The following is a 21,367-nucleotide window of genomic DNA, read 5'->3' as shown; positions in this document are numbered from 1 at the left end:
TTGGTTAATATTAATAAAATCACATACTGTCACTGGCAGTGAAACATAGCAAGATGAACCCCAGTATGCTAAAGAAATTCACAGGTAGAAATGTAATAAGAAACAATTGCCAAAACTGGTTTCATAATTTTTAAAGAACTTAAGGAGACCAAATCAGGAGAATTTACATTACAATCAGCTAAGGTGTCTAAGCCCAGAGCTTTGGCTATGCATCCTGGTTGCACTTCTTCTTCTGCCTAAAATGAACAATTACCCATTCTCCCCATCATTTAAGTAGATTTCCTTATAGCTATTCCTTAATAAAAACAGCCTTTCGGCCTTTTTTTTAAGCAAAGCCCCAAGCACATTTTGTCCCTGTTGTCTTCCACGAGAGGATCTCAAGGACCTCGGAAAACCAGTCCCTAGAACTAAGCACCGGTACAAAACTTGTCAGTAAATAAAGCAAGTGCTGGAGGAAGATAAAGATTTAGTGAAAGCCAGTCAGCATGCACAGAGCTACTGAAGGGACACTGGTGTCAGCATCTGATCAGCTGCAAGGAGTCCACCTTAGCTTTAGCACGGAGAGCCTGCTCCTCCTTTCTGTCCAGTTCATCCTGCAGGGACTGCTTTTCCTGCTCCAGTTCTGAAACCCGTTTCTGCAGCTTGAGGAACAGAGACATGTCCAGCGCGGCTTTCTTCTCACTAGGCTCCTGCTTCAGAAACAACAGAGGCCAGTCAAGAAGTATTCCCCTTCCACAGCACAAGGAAGCACAACAGTGAGTACAGATGGGAAACAGACTGGGGAAAGAGGAACACAGAGATGTCGCTTGATTCTGAGCATTGACTATCTAAAATATTTCATCAGCTATCAAACACTATTTTAAAAAAGGATTTTCTAGTAGAAAATGTTTCTAAGCCTAAAGCCTAGCAAAAGAAAGCACTAGGCACTACCTAGCAGACAGGAGGTCTATAACTAAGCATACCTTATAGTCTTACTTGTTTGAACGGGGGAAAGTAGAAAAAAGAAAAAGTTTGTGGTTAGACTCACCTGGAAACAACTGTAAATAAGGGCTTTTTTGTGTGTTGGTTTAGTTTTCAATGATTTCTTTAGTAAGTACTTCAGCTAAAGAGAAATCTCTCTGGCAATTTGAAGGTTAATTTAGTGGGATGTGACACAAAAAACTGGTAACAGAAAATATATTTTATGCCTTTTTGCTTTTATTGTGCTAATTATACAACCTGTTCTGATCCTAATTAATCAGCTTCTTCACTATTCTCTGGGCAAGGAGCAGTGTTTGCAATCTGAAGGTGCATTAGAAATTGCCCATCAGCCTTTCTGTACTTTATGTACTGAGAAGATCAAAGTATTTACTATGAACTGTACCATAAAATTTTAAAGCCTATAAAAGGAACTAGGAAATTAATATTAATGATTGTAGCAGATGAGCAAGCACAGCCATTTCCACTTCATCTCCTTTTACTGTTGAGGGGAAGAGTCATAAACCACACCAACAGCTCAGGCAAAAGGAAAGACACTTTTGAATTTTCTGGCTTTACTCATTTGCCTTGAGGTGGGCCTGATTTTTTAATGTGGTTTTGTATAATTAATCTATATTATTAGTTTAGAGGTGGAACTGGAGAATGTTGAGGGGTTAAACAAATACAGTGCTGCATTCGTTCACACTCTTGTGTGAGTTCATTTCTTCATTCATATTCCAAAACCCAGAGCTGGCTCTGGAACAGCAGTTCAGCAGGTCTATCAGCCAAAGGAAAAGCTGGCATTTGGCTCATATGTGACATCCCAGCTCATGCAGTTGCACTGTCCCTCTCCTGATTACCAGTGAATGTAGGAGCATCATCCTGGAACCATTATGCAAGGTGAGAAACCTAAGTGGGAAGGCAGATGATGACAGAGTGTGCAGAGAGGCTGTGCCAGCCCCAGTGCGTCAGGATATCTGCATCCAGAGCAGAAAATAATTCTCTGCAGAGGCTTTCCAAAGCAGCTCTGACAGCCTGTCAAAAGCTACCCTGCAGATCCCTAACCCAGGCAGAGGGCACCCAGGGTGTGCTGTGCCTGGCTCACAGTCAGGGAGATGCACAGAGAAAACTTTTAACTCTGGAAGTGCCAAGCAGAGCCAGACCTCCACCCTGAGGCTCTGTGTTTGCAGTCCCACTGTGATGAGGGGCTGGAAGGGGGAGTTATCTTGGAAACTATTAGCAATGGCTTGGAGCTGCACCACAAATTATTTATGGCTATTATTCATTAGCTGAATCAAATCATCTTTCTGGACATTTTTGAACCTTTTCCTGATCATTCTTCCAAACACTCTGGGATTTGTATTGCTGCATATGCAAAGGAAACTCCCATTCTGGGAGTTTGATTCCTCAATCCAACATGAGTTTCTCACCCCCAACAGGAAACTCATTCCATGTAGCTACTGAGGATGCAGCTTGCCATTCTAAAAATCATTGACTATACAGTAGGCAGGCTCCTCAGGAAGTCTCACTGGTTCTCTGAATTCCCACTTTGGCCTGAATAAGTGATTGTGCTTACCAACACTGACAACCAAATGTTGTCACAGACGTAAATCAGCTGGATCACCAAGTATCTACTCTATGCTTATTGTAACACAAGAAAAATTCAAAGCATTTGAAATTCAAAGACTTTGACAGTCTTTCTACACAGGATCATAACTAACTAAGGAATAAGTGTTCTCTAAAAGGAAATGGAGAAAATTGGATTAAAGCATTAAATAGCTCAGTATGAGGATATGGTGTTCAGAAGCACTTATGAAAAAAAAAAAAAAAGAAAGGAATGAGATCAGCCATGTACCAGTGAAAAGCTGTGGGGGATTTTTAACGTTACCTCCATCCTTAGTGGTAAGTCTTCTGCTTCTGTGATCTCAGAGCTGAAAGTATATTCAGATTCATTGCTACTGTGAGTTGAGTCTGTTCTTTTGTGCCCGGGCTTGGGGATGCTCTGAAGGGCAAGTGGAACAAATCAGTACCAGTACATGGCTTTCCCTGTGACTGTCTCTTCACAGCCTTTAGTTTAGCTTATAATATTTGGTGTTATGTCTCAGTTATCAAAATTAATATGAAAATATTTTTTACTCTGGTCTCTCCAAAGACCTAAAAGCCTGTGAGATACAGTTAGCACTCAGCTCCATGGAGACAGGTCAGATCTTAACACCACCACGGAGTGCTGCAGAAAGCAGAACCAAGCAAGGATGCAGCACTTTGTGGGAAAGAAACACTGAGATTACAGGAAGCACAGGCAGCTTTTACCTTTTTACTTTTTAACTTCTAGACATTCTATTGAGGAATATTTTATACTCCTACCACATAGAACATTCCTACACTACTTAAAATTTATCACGGGATGAAGATGGTGCAAACAGTCCCAGCAGATGTGAATAACTTGAGGGGAAAGTAAGGGTGGGCACCACAAGTAATACCACCAGGAAAGTTACAGCAGAAATTTAGCCTTCTTCACAGATGTGACAATTTAATTGTTTTTTTTAATCGACAACAAATTTTAAATGTATTTGTTTTGGCTGAACTAATCAAAATAAACAGGATTTAAAAGGGCAAATTCTCCTTTCAGGTACAGGTCACCAACACATACAGGTGACAGCACTTACTAACTTATCCCATTAGTGTCACAGACATATTATCTGAAAAATCCTTTCTCTAGGATTTTTCTCATGAGAAGCTGAGAAGCCTCAGAAAAGAAATGTAAACAATAACTATCTGATGGCTGTGGAATGTGGTCTGGAGATAGTTTACCAACAGGTGCATCTTTGATTGGTCTCATGTGGTTGTTTTTAATTAACAACCAATCACAGGTCCAGCTGTGTCAAGGCTGTGAGCAGTCACAAGATTTTATTATTCATTCCTTTCTTTGCTAGCCTTCTGATGTCTCCTTGCTCTTTCTTTAGGGTAGTCTTAGTTGCAATTTTCTTTTAATATAATATATGTCATAAAATAATAAATCAGCCTTCCAAAACATGGAGTCAAGATTCTCATCTCTCCCTTGCTGGGGTTGCCTGCAAACTCCACACACTAGACTCTGCCTGAACACAGCGTAAACAGCTTTGGATTCCTCAGCTGTGGAGGCACTCACCACCATCAGGTTCATTTCATCCTTGAGGTCGTCGTAGCGCTCCTCCAGGCGGCTGAACTCATTCAGCAGGTTCTGGTACCGTAACCGCTCGTCGTTCAGATCCAGCTCCAGCTGCTTCGTCTCCTCCACCAGCTTCCTCTCCATCGACTCTGCCACGCACAGCAGGGACCCAAGTGAGAATTCCAGCCCTACCTACCGTGCAGGGCATCCGTGCAGGAGGAACAGCCTGTGTCTGCACCAGAGGAACTGCCTGCCATTTGTGTTTGTGCTTCTCTGGGCAAACATTCGGCCAAAAACATGAAGGGCCAAAGCATTATTGTGGCAACCACCAAAGTGCTCACTTAGACAAGTTACTTATTCTGCTAATATTTTCTATAGGTGATTCCAAGGGGAAGGAAGAAGGGGCACTAGCCCATTCTGTGCCATGCAAAATCAAAATGTGAGGTGCTTTACACACCCAAGCATCCTGATCCTCCTCATCACAGCTCCCTTCATCACAGCCCTCACATCCAGAGTTAAGCTTTCCTGGCTGCTGCCTACACTGTCACAGCAGCCAGAAAAGTTGTAGTGGATAAACTGTATTAAAAATCAGAGCTGCCTTTTAAAAATTGAAGTGCTTTGGAACAGTCACCCCCCCTAAAAAAGGCCCCAAACCCTTAGGATTTCGTGGAAATTCAAATGGTAAATAATTCTGATGTTTGCAAGTTCTTAAAAAAAAAGAAATGAATGCACAAAAAAGAATGTAAACTAAGGCAAATTAGCCCAATTTATGCAGTAGAGTGTTGCTTTAGCAGGTAACATGAAGTAGAGAACCTGAATGAAGAGAACAGAGCCAACCTGTGATTTCCCTGGCCTGGTCATGGATGCGGCGGTTCAGATCCTCCTTTTCTGTTTTCAGCAATGAGTTCTGCTCTTTCAGCTCTGACACCAGCTAGAGAGAAAATAAAATATTTGACTCAGAATGCAGTTCATCTTTCATCAGTAGCTCTAACAATGATGGCATCTTTGTTGTAATAAAAGTTCAAATACTTGAACTGTTCTTCACAAAGTGGAACTGGTGAACTAAGTTGTATCTTCATTTCCAAATTACATTTCTTAAATATGTACCACTCTTGACTCCCCTGTATGTTCTGAGCCCTATTTCTGATCAGATGCTAAAATTGCCCTGAAGCACTCCACAGTGCCATGCATTTTTCAGTAAAGTCCCAAAGATGTAAATGGCTCATCAAAACAGAAACATTCATAAAATAGTAACACATTTGGTAGTTCTATGGTAAATTCCATTGCAATAGGTAACACCAAAATTTAACATTTGCCTGTGCCCTAAAGCTGTGTCACTTAACCTGTGTTCAGGTTTGCCAGGTACTCATTTGTCTCTGATTATGGTTACCCTGTGTTTACTTTGCTTTATCTATTAGTATTTTCCCTTATGCTTATCTGATATTGAAACTTGTCACTGTGGCATCACATCATGATAGATTGGCTCTTCCAATACTCAAATTTGCACCATTATCAGCAAGTACTCCTGACAGAAATCAGCCTGTTTGATATGTTTGTGGTTAGCAAAGAAAAGGGGGTAGCTGAAACCTTTTGAACTAGACTGTGCACACGTGTTGAATAGGCTGGCTGTCTACATTAGGCAAGATATAGCAGCACCTTTGAATACTGAACGTGGGACAGATTTCTGCTATCTATGTGATTACTCTCTCTAGGCAGGTGAAATGAATGAATTCACTACCTCTGACTAAGTCAGAAAGCTCAAGGATTTGGCTTTGCAAATGCTTTCAGTATCAAAACCTGAATAGATTGGATACATATATTTACACACAATATATGGATTTAGCCTATTTCTCTACCACAGGTGTAGCCATTTATATATCAAGTCTATTTAGGACTGTACAGTTATAAAAACACAGTAAGAATACCAGCCACACAAGTGAAACAATCAATCCTGAGCAGGCAAAACCTGAGCGGACACCAGGCCCCTGCAAATCCTCTCACGCATCCGAGACCCCATACGTGCCTGCTCAGTTTCGTGTTTGTATTTGTCTGCCCGCTCCTCGATGCTCTTCTTCTCGGCCTGGGTCTGGTGCAGCTCCCTGCGCAGCTTGGCGATCTCCTCCTGCAGGCTGAGCACGCGGTTGGTGGCGTTCCTGGCCTCCTCCTCGCTCAGCCGCAGCCTCTCCACGTCGCTGCGCAGCTTCTCCGTCTCCGTCGTGTACGTCACCTCCAGGTTGTTCATCTTCTCCAGCAGGGATTTGTACTCTTTGTTCTGCGCAAGACACGGCACGGACAGAGCAGCTGTTAGAGAGGTTCTGGTTCAAGGGAGCCTTTTCCTTCCCGACGGAATACACCCAGACAGGGGAGCACAGGAGCAGCTTCCCCATTTCAGAAAGGTTTTGGTCTGGTTTAGCAGAATTGCTTAACGAGGTGACGGAGCAGTCCAGTCTCTAAGCCTGCACATCCTAAACTAAAATCAGATGGAGAGCCCACATACCTCAGACACGATCCCCCCACCTTCCCCTAAAACAGAGCAACTGACGCGCTTCAAACGCAGCGCTGGCGTTAAGCGAGTGGGAGTTTTCTCAGTTCTGCTGAGAGGAACAAGTGGATGTTTGACTGCTCCAGTTCTGCTGTGGCCTCCCCTCCTCTCCTATCGCTGCTCTCCATCAGAAAAGAGAAGCCCTTACAATGAAAACTCAGTGCACTCTGTGAATGCCCACGGCGCTGTGAAAGGTAACCATGACTCTGACACATTTTCCCAGAGGCCAGGAGCTTTTACCTGCTCATCGATTTTTCTCTGCAGCTGCATGATCTTGTTCTCCAAGCCAATGTGGAGCTTCTTGTAGCGCTCCACGGAGCGGGCCTCTATCTTCAGCTTCTTGAGCTCCCTCTTGGCCATCATGCGGCGGTAGCAGCACTGCAGGTAGACGATGGCGCGCAGCGTGCGGCCGTAGCGCCGCCGCGCCAGCCAGCCCCGCACGTGCTTCTGGATCACCACGGACTTGTGCTCCCGCAGCATCTGCAGGGGGAAAACGTGAGATATGCGTGGAGAGCCTGCCCAAATCCACATGGGAAACACGGGGGTGAGAGCTCCAAATGCACCTGTGCAGTACACAGAACCCTGGAATGACGGACGCCTTCCCTGCAAAGAGAAACTTCTGGGGAAGAGCAGCAAGAAATGGAATAAGTTTAAATTAAAAACAAAAGAAGAGGAAAAGAAGACTGGAACAAGGACAACAACAGGGAGTAAAATAAAAAGGAACCAGAGAGACAAACATGAAAAAAGAACTGGAGGCACATGGAAGCACCAGGCATTCCTGTGTGTTGAGGTCAGAGCTCAGCTAATTGCAAAAGTACATGGTACCTGTTGGCAAGATTACAAATACAATCTTTATTTTTTAACTGCATCTTTATCTTGAAACACTTTAGAATTATTGACATATGCTGCATAGAGTTCATCAATACAAAGTTTAAAATTACCACATTTGATATGCAATGCAGTCAGTACTGCACTTCCCAGAGGAAATTGTAGCAGCTGTTAAGAAGGCAGAAGCCTTTAGTTTGTTTGTGTTATTTTGTTTTGGGGATTTTTTTGTTGCCTTTTTTGACATATCTTAGGCTTGTCAGCATGGAAAAATGTTCATCTATTCTAATAAGAAATTTATAGTGTAGTAATTCGAATTTATTTTATGGCAGAAATTTCAACCATAGCTTTGAGGTATAAAAAAAAAATAATCCATATTATTAAAAAAAAAATCTGCAGCATAAACCAGTCATGTTTGTTAGCCAGAGAGTTCAGCTTTGTTTTTGGATCCTTCATCCACTAATTCAACCAGAGATCCCCCAGGTCTGGAACCCCTGAATTCAAGCAGATTACATGAGATATGCATGGAGAGCTTGCCCAAATCCACAAGGCTTCCAGTACTCTGAGAACTTTGGAGTTCACTTAATAAAACTTCTGCAAATAAGTTTATTCTAAAGAACAAAATTTAGGATTTCATGTTAATGCTCAGAATTGATAGTTTAAATATCATAGGCAGTTCACATTCTTACACTGATTTACCACAAAGCTGATAAGACAAACTAGTCCGGTAACAGTAATTTTATTTTCTTTTAGACTGCTTAGCAAATGAACTGAAATGTGTTAGAAGGATTACAGTTCCAGATCAATGAGTTTGAAATTCACTGGCAAAGTGGCAAGACTGTAATACATACAAACTTTCTCCCTTAGCATTTATTTCTGAATTAAAAATGAGACTGGAAATCCCAGCACTCAGTTGCTCAGCACACCAAGGTAAGGAAGCAGCTCTCTGAAAAGCACACCAAGGTCAAAAGCCAAAGTCCTCCTGACTGCATGCCATGCAGCTGGCATTCCTGCCTCCTCTTTACACACTTTCTGGAACACTCCTTCAGATTCCCAGCAGGTGCCTGAACACTAGAATACAACCAGCTTTCAACAATTTTCACCTCAAGACTGAAATCAACAAGCCCTGTCAAATACCTCCATGGCGCAGGGATGGTCCTCATCCGCCAGGGAATTCCCGCATCCATGCAATCCAGGGAGGAAACAAGCCACTCCAAAGTACAGTGAGAGGATCAGGAAAGTTACTTCATCTACCAGCTACATCCCAGGAAAGTTTATGTCAAAGCTGTGGGGGAACTAGACTCCTTGTTCAGCTGAGAGGCACATTGCAATGTCTCCGGCAGGAGCTTTCCCCAGGATGTGTGAAACAGATGATTCAACCATATTAAATTCCTTGTACTGCCCACGTGACTCAAGACATGCCCTCTCTTCCTACAACAACAACAGGTCCCTTTCACAATCCTAAGGAACAACACGTGTCCCACACATTACTGCAGCCAGGCTCAGCCCGGCTCTCCTGTCACAGGGCAACCTTTCGGTTTCACTCTTCTGCAATCACCACCAGCTCCACAACAACTGTGTTCACCTTCCCACGGCACCCAGAGCTTGTGCTTCCCTCTCTGGCCATCCTGTACCTCAGCCTGGGTAAAATCCCACCTAGGGAGGACAAGACAAACAGCACACCGCAGGAGCACTTGTCAGAATGTCATGTTTTACTGCAGAGAACAATTCACAGCTCGAGGGGGATCCTCCTGACAGGCAGGTCTGACCACCCCTTCCAGGGACTCCTCCAGAAACCTGCCATCTCCATTAGGAGGGAATATAACAGGTTTATTAAACTGTGCTGCAAGACAGATGGGCTGTGTATTACTCATGTGACTAACAAGGCACAGAGAAACAACTCCCATCTTCCTGAAGATTTTAGGCCACCTACTGCTGTGACCCAGGTGCCACATCTGTCAGACCACTGTTAAAAACACATCTTCTTTAACATCACAAATATAGTTTGTAAGAACAAGAATGCTAAGAGTTCCAACAAAAAGAAAAGTGCATATCCACATAAAAGAACAGTCAAGTCAACCACAAGGGTCTTACTACTAAGAAATTCTTATCAAGGTTTTTTTTTTTTTCAACTTTGTGCTTAGTTTATGTCAGAATGCTACACATGTGACTGTGTAGCAAGTTTAATACAAATTAAAAATATAAAGAAACTTCAAATATAGAAGAGAAATATATGGTACATAAGCATCAGATGGCTTTAGGCTGCATGCCCTTAACATTTACATGCTTGGGAAAACAAATCCCTCAGCTACTTTTTCAGTGAAATACAGGGTGACTTTTGAGCCTGGTTAAAATTGTTCTTGTAGATAAAAGTGCTATGAAACATGTCAGCACTTTGCAGTTCAAATCACAATTCTGTTTCCAGCCCTGTAACACTGAAAACCAAATTCTAATTTCTCAATTGAATAATTTATTATCGAGCATATTCAGGAAAATATTACCAATATGGCTAGGACGGGTTTATATCAATTTATCCCCACACCAAAACCAACATACATTAAAAGACTAAAACAAAACCACTCCATCCATGGATAACTTTCAATATCCAATTTTTGTGGGAATCTCTTTGCTAACATAATTCCATAAGGCATTTCAGAATCACTGAAACTAGGGATGGGAAAGGACCAGTAGTGAGTGCCACACATGTATACTGATGTAAGCAATAATGATTTGGACTAACTGAGACAGGTTAAAGCAAGGCCATTTTCAGTATTTATTTTAAGTGCCTCAACATTCTATATAACAGGTGAAAAAGTCAGAAATGCTGTAAATCTCTGTTGGATTCTCCACTGGCTGCACTAAAAGTCTAAGTATATCTGCATTAGATGACAATGAGAATATGTCTACAATGACAAGTTGATGGCAGTATTAGGTATTTCTGATTTCCAGGTGCTGTCCCTTAATCCATGCTCTGCCAGTTTGCCTGTGCATCACGCGAAACCTAACAGCATCCACACAAAACACTTCAGATTCCCAAGGTGACACCACAGAGCGCCCTTTTTCTGAAAGTGTGTGGAAATAAAGGTAGAGTGAGGAAGTACATTGTGATTTCTTACCATTTGGTACTTGTTTCTGACCATGTAACCTCTCAGGAGAGCCTGGAGAGCAATAGTAGCATCTCGCATGCGCTGGTATCTCTTGCGGACCACGTACATGCGCTGGAACTTCTGAATGGTGATGGCAGCTCGTGTTCTCCTCAGGAACTTGGCATAGCTGAGGAAAAGATCACAAACAGCACCTGTAATCATGTGATTGAATGCTTGGGGTTTTTTTAATAGCCTATATTTTTAGTTTCTTCTTAGTGTTGTCAGTGACACAGTATATTTACTTGCTATTCTGCTGTGTGGCAGTAAAACAGAATGACAAATTAACAGAAGCCTCGCAAAGCTTCACAGGGAAATGTTTTCACTTCCCCTAAGAACTGCACTATACAACTGACCAGGCAAACTCAGTTTAATTTCTCATCACCTCTTCTCCAACTTTAAAACTGTTTCCACTATGTCATCTTCCAGATCTACTCTCCTAACCTCCACTAACAGAAAATGTTTGCTTGTTCTTGGCTATTGCAGTAAGACAATTACAAAGCACCATGACATATGCCTCTTTCTGAAGGCTGGTTATTACAGCCTTCATCACCACCCTGTCTTTGAACACTACCACCTGTATCCCTGCCCTTCTCTATGGCCCCATGGCCATCCCTCAGAAGTCAATCCAAACAAATCACTGACTGATGAATGTCCCTTTACAGCTGCACCCTGGATGAGGAATGGCTTCTCCAGCAGGACAGACCCAGCTGGGAGGGCACACGGAAACTGGGCAACAAGGACTCAGACAGTCCTGCTTTACCTCACTTACAACATATCTCCTTAGTACTACTTGTTTTCTGCATCATAGGGCCAGGGTGCTACTGTGCTCTCAAAGGTCAAAACCAGTCAGGACAGACACACTCATCATATTCAATTTCCTTCATTTCCCCGGAAAATCATTTCCTCTCAGGCAGCATAGGAAGGCGAGAACAGATGTACCACATTTAAATGCCCTGCTTACAGGGCTCTGGACTGGGGCTGGTGTGGCATTTGCCCTGAGCAGTGCTTACCATCGTGCCTGGTACCCTCTGACATGTCTCTGGATGGTGATGGCAGCCTTCCTCATCCGCATGTACTTCTTCCTCATCAGCCAGCCCCGGATCGTCTTTTGGATGCGGATACAGGCAGCTCTCAACTTATCTGCCCTTATTTTTTCCAGGTAGGCTACTTGACCAGCCCGGAAAAATATTTTTGTCTTACCAAACTGGTACTTATCCTTGTCCTATTTTCAAAGGTAAAAAGAGGATAAGTTACAGCATTAGGTGTTAGTGCATAAAAAAAGGCATGAAGGGCTAAATGAAAGCACAGTCAGTAAAGAGGCAAAATTATCTGTCTAATATTTTGGGTAATCTGAGACTTAAATTAAGTAGTGGAGAAGGGTATTTTCTCTGTATGATTCTGTTAAAAATTAATATAATAAGGCCACAAGCAGGGCCCAAAGGGGAAATGTGAGATTTTTGCTTAGATGATAATGCCATAAAGATAATAACACAGAAGGCTACAGGAGGTGACGAAGGGGCTCAGAGGATGAAAGCAATACAGGCAGTGCACATGCACAATTTTCTGCTTAAATTGTAGCTGACCCCTCTGAACAGTCCATCTTCAACCACATTACACAGTGCAAACAAAGCAGCTGGGGCGTCAGACATGTACAAATCACTTATTGTATCAGGACTAGGGCAGAACAAAGCACGCTGCTGCTGCTCAAACACATCTAAAATTTCAGAACTGAACCAGAAAGAGAGTAATATTTTATGTCCACAGGCTGTAGTACTCCTTTGAGGGAAAAACTGAGAATATACAAAGGCACACTGAAAAAAAAATAATTTTATTGGCTGTTTGATTCTAAGTTGAAAGGAACAGCAGTCAAAGAGCTACAGGATACATTTGTGGTTTAGTATTTTGCAGAAGTACTAAAATAGTGTGGCTATGAGGGAGTAAGTGACACTATCTCTATTCCTGCAGATGCCAAATGCTCTCAGCACTAAGTCCAGTACCTGAATCAGCTTCTCCAGGACATTTTTACACGTCTGCTTTCGGTCACCAAGGACATCTCTCTGCTTCATCAGAACCCGGTAACGGCTGAAGAACTCCTGGTACGTCCACCTGTCCCAAAAGCAGTGCCAATGAACATCACCTTAAAAAGAACTGCAGCTGGAATCAATGCAAAGAGAGCAGACACACCTGGAGGGGAAGCCAGCAGCACTGATCCGGATGGTCTCCAGCACACCACAAGCTCTCAGCTGCTGCACTGCCCGCTTTTCATCAAACCTAGGGAGGAACAAAAGGTGGCTCTGGCATGGGGGTCCTGGTTGTGTGCACACCCAGGAGAGAAGTGGCACAGTGGGGAGCAGGGTGGGTGTGATGGGTGGTTGGTAAGGTGCTCTGAAACTCAGGGGTAACAGAAAACAGCCTGGCTGGAGAACGGTCTGAGCCCACTGGCACTTCCTGCTGGCCAGCACAAGAGCTACAGGAGCCTTTGTGTGCCCAGGCTTTGAGAAAAACTCTAAGCAAGTTCATATATGAAAAAAAAAAAAAAAAGAAAAAGGCTTTGGAGTCTGAAAAAGCAAATTCCAGCTCAAGGAGTGCAAATCCCAGTTACATTTAAAATTGCTAGCAATGAAAATGTTGGAACTTTTTTCTTACATATCACCATGAACAAAAAAATGCAATAGGGAAGCATTACTCCCTCTATTCATCCCCAAACATCTCCTGCTGTAATACACACACACACACAGAGTGAATCCATAACCAGAGAAAGGAGACACAGCACTCCACTCCTGAGGGAGCAAGGCTCAGCAGTGGCCTTGGGCAATCCCCTCCCAACAGGGGCTCCCCAAACCCCAGGAACTGGCATCTTACGTGAATGGGAACTTGAAGTCATTTGGCTTAATGCAGCGCACGTAGTGTGGAGTTGTAGCATTCAGGGTTTCCATCAGCAGATGGAGAGAGTTTCGAAACTTTGTGAAAAAGAAAATGAAAAAAAAGGGTCAGGGAATAGCCTCAACAAGCTCAGTCATCTTTGAGATAACCTCAGAAAACAGACCTGATTTGCATACTTTTAATTTAATTATGGCAAAGATATGGGGATATTTTATATTTGGCCACTGATAATTGGAACCAAGTTTTCTGTTTGGATTTGAATCAGACAAAGTGGCACATGATCCAAAAAACCCAGTTTAAGATTTTCAAAACTTCTCAGCATCCACGTTAAATTTGTTTTGAAAAGCATCAGTTTGGGGTTTGGCACCATAATAAAAAATGAGCTGCCTCAAACTGTTCCCCACAGTGCATTGGTAATTAGGGACTATTTGCACCAAGCTCTGAGTCACAATAAGCTGCACCTCTCTCAAAATCACAAAGGATCCCACGAGCCACCAGCACACCTTGAGACCTATGAGATGGGAGGTGAAGGGAGACATTCTGTAATAGAGCTGCATCTTCAGACTCACCTGATGTCCCACAGTTTTCTTATGCTCCTTGCTGGCTTGCCCTGGCCTGGCCTTGGCAGGTTTGATAGGCATTCGAGTCAGAGGCACACGCCCTGAAGGGGCTGCTGATGTGGGGCTGAGCACCTTCTCCTCATCCTGGAATAACTCTGGCAGCAGCTTAAACTGGTGTAACCACATAAAAAATACACAGAGGGTAAGAATCCAGCAAGCAATTGTACCTGTTAGTGCTTAAGGTTAAATTCCAGGCTCAGCTTTTGTAAGAACTGCATTTTTGGTGAACTTCACAGGGGACAAATGCAAAAAGTGGCTAAGTGGTATAGTGAGTGGGCCATGATCTAATACCAAAGCTTTTGTGGGTTTGATCAGTGAGTCTCCTTCTCTAGATAAAATTCTGATTTTTTTTTCCATATAGCCAACAATAGCCATGTGAAACTGTTAGATACCAACAGCAGTTTCCCTAAGTCCCAGTTGCAATTATAAACAGCTGCTTTGATCTAAGAAGGAAACAACAGTGTCCTCTCATATTCCAATGGTGCATCAGTCTCCTTTGTGGCTGAGAGGTATCTGGGACACTGAATAAAGCAGCAGGCAGCAAAGATTCATGCTTTATCGCTCCAAATTGAAATAATCAGCTTAACAGAGGAATCATCAACTGAAAAAAACCCACTAGCCAAATTTATCTGACTGAGATCTACTCCCTGCCATGGGAACGGAAGAAAAACCTGAAATGTCCTTCCAGATACCACACAGGACCTCTGCTTCCCTTTCATAATGGCTACAAAATATACTGATACATAACAGCTGCTTTGAAGCAACTTATAACTAAAAATAACACCACCAGGTCTTTCTGAAGAGCTGTAGTTGTCAGTAGAACCATTAGAGGAGTAAGAGAATCTGAACCTCTCTACCTGTCCATGAATAATTTTATATCTAGCATCTGTGCCTTTCCCCCCAAGAGACAGGAACATTCATTTTTCAGTACTAGAATGCGCTGGGGCCAAGCACAACCTAAAAAATTTAAAAATTGATTTTGTCTTATAAAACTTGTTGAGCAGACACAATAACCAATGGAACACAGTGCACAACAAAATGGCACCTGCGCCCTGTGGTTGTGCCAGACAGGCTGGGAAAGGTCACCAAATGTTCCCCAGCAGCACCCAGCACAGCACTCCAGCAGAACAAAATGACAAAGGTACCCTAAATCCCTGAACTTACAAAGGAGTATCACAGCTTGGACTGATCTCACCTGAGCTGGTGGAAGAAGGACATTTCCTGAGGGTGATTTACTCTTCTCCTTCCACTGACCCAGCCCAGAGCTGAGGAAGGCTGGGGTACCACCTCCCTCCCAGCTGCCTATGACAAGTGAGTTGGTGTGCACAGGCAGCTGAGCTACAGAGCCAGGTGTTCTCAGCCTGTACTGAAACTTATTTGAATATAATGGGATTCTCTGAAGCTCCTGATGCTCCCACACACCAGAGGTGGGGGTAGGAGCAGGGTCACCATTGTCTCAACTGCAGATGGATGAGTTCTTCCAAGCTGTCCATACCTAAGGCTCATTCTCTTTCCCCAGCCCTGGGAAAATCTGCCTGTAAAAATGGGCAAGTGCATATCAAAGGCACTGTTTTCATAGAGACTGGCCCAGCTGCTCCAAGGAGAAGAAAGGAACAATGTCTGGCCCCTCCAGTACAGGTCAGCAATAGTGGAGCAGTGCTGCAATGATCCAAACTGCAGGACCACGCCGGTTTGGTTTGGGTTTTAGTATCTCATCAATTTTCTTTGTTTCTCAGAACACTAGGAGTGCTCAAAGAGAGGGAAAACACTGATCAAAGGGTAGATAATTCACGTGAAAACAAGCAAGGAAGCATTTTTTCCCTGTAATTTTTTCACACAACCTAACACACATGCTGCTAACAATCTTACAGATCATTTCTTTTAACACAGAGCCACAACAGAAAATTCTAACAACCATGCCAGTAGCAAGCATAAAAGCCCAGGATTGTTGTATTGCTTTTGTGATACATGCATGGAAACTGAACTACTTCACAGAGGTTCTGTGGGTGGATTTACAGAAAAGGCCAAAATAAATAGTTGAACTCTACAGTCCCTGCCAAGAGCAGAGTGTGTCATGCACTTTGGAGAGCAAAGAAGCATCCAAGCTGTATGTGAGAGTGGGCATGGGCAGGATGACAGATGATGCATTCAGTTTAGAATTACCTTCTGTTGGATGTGCACAGCAAACCCAGAAAACACCACCAACAACAAAATGAAATAAAAATCAGAAATGCAGTTCTACTACAATTACTAACAAAGAGGTGCTGATGAAAGACAAAAAAGAACATTATTTACACTGGTTTTGGCAAAATTTACCACGGGGTAAAACCATGTTGTTTTTTAGTGTTTAGACTGAACTGCCTTAAGCTACACTGAGCCCGCCCAATGTCAGGCTCCAAAGCAGCTCTGTCCCCTCTGTCTGTCTCTCAGTCACTGGCTGACATCCCATGCAGCACCCTGTCCCTCTGTCCTGCACAGAGTGGCTGGCTGGCCTCTGCCAGCTCCCCAAAGATGCCACCTGCCTCCCCCTCCACCCCCAGAAACTGCCTTCACTTAAACCACTTCAATACTTCTCCCAGTGGAAAGTCTGCTGTGGTCTTTCATTATACCACATGTTTTAATCATTTAGCTTCATATTATCTGCTCAGAATAGAAACAGAAGAGAAAAACGTTGCTTTTCCTGATAGAATAGCAAAATTTTAAATAGCTTGTCCTTGATACCCAGCTTCCTGGGCCATGAGAGCTAGCAAATTCCCAACAGCCACCACTGTGCAATGTCAAGTTAATTGCCTTCACATTTCTGAGAGCACAACCAGCATTTCTGCCATTACCAAACACAGACAATGCCACTGAAGGCCTGTTCTATAATGTCTCTTCATGCAGTATTCTTCAATTCAGAAGTTACCTTTCTTTCACAGATATCAAGGAGACAAGACTAAGTTCTGGTTTGTGTCCTTATGGTCTATATATTTTATTCCTCTCTCATTTTGAACTTGTCTCTCCTTCAGAAATTTGTTGCTCATGCCATAAACAATGAGCTTCTGTTTTCAGGTTATAAAATGAAGGGCTTAACTGTTAAGCCTTCTTATACCACTATGGTATATCAGAAGTCATTGACATCTGTACAGAAAATATAGCTAAGTTTTGTGGAAAAGAAACTCCCCTCCCCAAATCCCCTTTCCCCGCCTCGAAACCCCAAACCCAACAAAAGAGCCCTCAAAAGAACAACAACAACAACCCAAAACCAGTGAAATTAGTGGCTAAATAGACTGATCTTACATGGAAAAAAGTTAGGATATAGGACTTTCTAGATTCATGCAGATAACCAAGTAAAACACAAACTATGTTCAATTTCAGTTGATCTGATACTAACAGAGAAATATTTCCTAAGTTTATAAGAAGTTTTCTATGACCCTTAATTCAAGGACTCTTAACTGCAAAAGAGGGAAAAAAAAACCTTATACTAACCTTACTTGATTTTAGGACCCTAATTTGTTCTTCATAAACTGTGTCTTTATTCTTTTCCAAAAAGCCTTCACACTGATATTCCACCTGAAAGCCATCATTTTAGAAGAGAAAGTATTAGAAGCAATAAATAATAATAATTTGCATAGAATTCACCAGCTATAACATTCACATTTAAAACATAATTCAATTACCTACTGAAAATATCAGCTCCCAAGTGCATCTTTGTTAAAGATAGATTTTCCTCAAAGAGAGTGCTTTCCAGTAAAACACAGAACATTAAAACAGAGAGAGGAATACTGCTGCTGCATTATACCAGACATATTTCACTGCTGAGAGATGCTCATGGCAAGGCAGCATGACTGAATGGTTACTGGAAGGGTGAACAATCAAAGTGTGTGCAGAGCATCTCCTTCCCTGAACCCATCAGGGCTGCAGAGCTGTCTGAAATCCAGAGGCAACTGAGAACAAAGTATCTCTCATCTCATTAGCTGAGAGGCAGTAAGTACATCTGCCTGCAGATTACGGTGGAAATGGCTCATTTGTGCTCCAAAGGACTCATTTTACCAGAAGCAATAAAATGGCTGAATGTTGTGACAATACATAACAACCCTCTGTCACAGGGCTCCAGCATCTCCCGGACCAAAGAGCAGCCAGTGTTCAGATAAAAGCCTACCATTTATTTCACTGTCCTAATCCAAGGCTGAAAGAAAACCAAAACTATTGCCAAAAGTCCATTTACCAGTGCTTGCACAGTGACACTATACCCTGAGCTGCAAAACATTCCAAGGAGTTGCTGGAGGGAAGAGGACAGAGGATGTCCCCAGGGTTCCTGCACAGCTGGGAGCCCACCCTAGCACTGCCTGGGGTACCATCCACGCTCTTCCCGCGGGAGGCCATGCCAGGAGAGGGCAGCAGCATCCCTGCCTCGGCCGGGAGCACAGCCTCAGCACACACCGCTGACCTGCCAGCTGGGCTTTGCTTCTCCTCCAAGATGTCTGTGCACATTCATGCACATCGGCACACAGAAAACACAAAACACCCAGCACAGACAGCGGGGCAGAGCTCAGAGCTTTGCCAGTACCTGCTTGGAGCTGCTTTCTGCTTTCCTTGGCCCTTGCTGCTCACAGACTGGACTTAGGAAAGCCTTGCTTTTGATATCAAAGTTTAGCCTAATGAACAGATTATGAAATATTAAATAATTCCTTCTTGTTCTCTCATCCACAAAATAGAACAGAACTCATGAATCTAAACAGTTACAAAGATGTTCTTGGTGCTTTCATTAAGGTAACACTAGGTGCAAAAAGAATAGGACCCTTCTTTACACAGAAATTCAAGAGCCTGGGAAAAACCCAGTGGAGGCAGATAAAGGCCTCCAACCCCCCGTGTCAGCAGTGCAGACCTACTGGTAGGACTCCGAGAGCTTCTTGAACCTTTTCTGACAAAGCTGACAATATTTCTGTATAACAGCACACCTGTATTAAATGAGATTATGATTTTTTTCCTGTTTTAACCTGAGGAGTGGTTCAGTTTGAGGAGCACTGGGAGCTGAACACGACATGCACTCCACTGACACTCCCCTCGGCCAGCTTCCTACAAATAGCTGTTCCCTGCACAGCCCAGGCGAGGGTGGGAGCAGCACACACTGCTCCAGCAATAGAAAAGGCTGTGTTAGCCTCCCTCCTCTTTGCACATTGAGATGGCAGCAAAAACTGCATTAATTCATTGCTGCTCTTTAGCTAAAAGGATGTGGGTACAGGATTTCCTTTTTTGTACATTTCAGTTGCGTAACTGGAATTGATGCAGCGATGCCGAGAGCTGCAAATGCACTGAGCTTCCATGTTTGGAAAAGGATGGGCAGTGGTTGCAGCATGTGATGGGGTCAGGAGCTCCTGTGTGTCCCCCTGCACAGCTGCCAGTTCACCTTCTCCTCCTGATGGGGTGCTGAAGCAGCAAGAGCCAAGCAGAGCCAGGGATGCCACTGCCCAGTCTCTGCCTGCAGCAGCCCCAGGATGCCCTCCCACACACCAGCAGGAAAGCAGTACTGCAGGAAAAGCCCTTACCTTGTCAGCAAAGTGCTTGATGATAAAGGCCTTATTTGACATACGTGGTTTTTCAAAGAGAGCACATTTATTCAAATGAGTATTGTAAAGTTTTTGGGCCCAAGAGTCATCTGAGCCTTTTGGCATCTACGGAAAAGAATACAGAATACAGATGAGAGCTTTTCAGCAGCAAAAGCATCTAAGAAGATGGGGGACAAGACTTGATGATTTGCTTTCACATTCCAGCTCCTCGGATGCCCAGCACTGCCAGAAGCAAGGACACAGTAACCAGCTGTGTGCCTGCCAGTTCCACACTGGGCACTGGGCACTGGCAGCAGGTGCAGCTGCTGGGACACAGCTGACACCAACAATGCCTCCAGTGTCACACACCTGAAGGCAGGGACCCCAAAGGCACGTTACCAGACTAAGCAGAACTCATCCACCTCCATTAGAGATTTCTTGTGGCAAATAAGAACCCCAAGCTGGGTTTCCACTGAGGCAGACACACTCTGAGCCATCCCCTGTACATGGCTTGGCATAAAATAAACCAAGATAAAAGACAAAGGGTGAAACACTAAAAAAGAGGCAACCTGGGGAAATCTGACTGGACCAGGGACTGCACTCGCTTATCCTCAGGGAAGAGAAAACTGTCCAAGTCCAAAGAAAGTTGATCAGAGACCCAGGAACAGCTACAGATACATGATGGAGGGGAAGGGGTGAGGGGGTGTTCATTACTGAAACCATTTTTTCTCCTCCTGTAATTGCCAGTTCTGTTTGCATGCTTTCCAAGTTCTTGCCCCATCAGTGTCAAAATGACAACTGTCTGCAGATGACTTGTCCCTGTGAGGCCCAGAAGCAGGACAGGACAGCTGATGACCTCTCCCTCCGTGAAAGCCCTCGAACACACACCTTGCACTCCTCATCCAACAGATCCAGAACTCCCATTTTGGCCTCAATGAGGTTGATGCAAGGCTGATTGTCATAGAAATCAATCAAGGTCCATGGTATTTGTTCCTTCATATATTCTTCTTGTTCCAGCTTAAAGACATGCTGCAGGGCAAAAGGAAAACAGTTTTCTGTGAAATGAAATGCAGAATAAATATATTGAACACTCAACTAGATTCATCTTGGCACATTAATCCAGGCTGTCAAGTGACACACTAGTTCAACTGAATAAACTCTCTAACAAGTGTATGAAAAATAAATTAACCTTTTTTCCTGGCCTAAAAACAACAGTCCAAATTAAAGCACTCCGTATTCTCAGCAAATATCCTGTCATTTTACTATATTGTCCCACTATTACTATCAGCTCTTTTCTCTTATAAAAATCAACACAAAACTTAAAGTGCTGGAACAGCTACCTATAAAGTGAGATGTGCCGTGCTTTTATGATTTGGGAATTATGAACACTGCCCTATTTCAAGCAAAGTTTCACTATAAATACTTTTGTGTTTCCTTGTAAAATAACAGAGCTCTATTTCCTTTTAAATTGCTGCTGATTTTTTTCTAACATGACGCACTGCATTAAAATTTACTCTTCAGCAAAAGCTGAAGGAGCATTAGAAGTAGAAATCCTTTAAGGAAAACTCTGTGACAGATTTATCTGGTATGAAGATCAGTGACCATGTAGCTGTACATTTATTCAAAAATATTATCACAAACAACCTGCACAGCTTTGATGAAATGTGTGTACAAGATGAATTAAAACTTCAGGAAAAAACAGAATAAGATATTAAACA

At 43.2% G+C, this 21,367-nt stretch overlaps 1 protein-coding gene across 10 annotated transcripts in view; it reads right to left on the bottom strand.

Annotated features, from left to right (window-relative positions):
* Positions 1-21,367, bottom strand: part of MYO5A (myosin VA) — a 100,885-nt gene that overhangs the window by 22,142 nt on the left and 57,376 nt on the right. For 7 of the 10 annotated variants that reach the window (XM_084213912.1, XM_084213906.1, XM_084213909.1 and 4 more), the window contains 15 exons: positions 20,538-20,678; positions 19,650-19,775; positions 17,590-17,673; positions 14,071-14,232; positions 13,481-13,578; positions 12,803-12,889; positions 12,616-12,724; positions 11,629-11,840; positions 10,589-10,745; positions 6,888-7,127; positions 6,129-6,377; positions 4,943-5,036; positions 4,106-4,254; positions 2,846-2,959; positions 546-692 (listed from right to left, as the gene is read on the bottom strand). In XM_084213912.1, the coding sequence (XP_084070038.1) occupies positions 546-692; positions 2,846-2,959; positions 4,106-4,254; positions 4,943-5,036; positions 6,129-6,377; positions 6,888-7,127; positions 10,589-10,745; positions 11,629-11,840; positions 12,616-12,724; positions 12,803-12,889; positions 13,481-13,578; positions 14,071-14,232; positions 17,590-17,673; positions 19,650-19,775; positions 20,538-20,678 (2,169 nt within the window). The remainder of the gene's footprint in view (positions 1-545; positions 693-2,845; positions 2,960-4,105; positions 4,255-4,942; positions 5,037-6,128; positions 6,378-6,887; positions 7,128-10,588; positions 10,746-11,628; positions 11,841-12,615; positions 12,725-12,802; positions 12,890-13,480; positions 13,579-14,070; positions 14,233-17,589; positions 17,674-19,649; positions 19,776-20,537; positions 20,679-21,367) is intronic. The other 3 variants (XM_084213908.1, XM_084213910.1, XM_084213907.1) reach the window with 1 other exon arrangement.

The sequence above is a fragment of the Fringilla coelebs genome (assembly GCF_963513975.1).
Source record: "Fringilla coelebs genome assembly, chromosome: 12".
NCBI lineage: Eukaryota > Metazoa > Chordata > Aves > Passeriformes > Fringillidae > Fringilla > Fringilla coelebs.
This window is presented reverse-complemented; position numbering and strand designations above follow the sequence as displayed.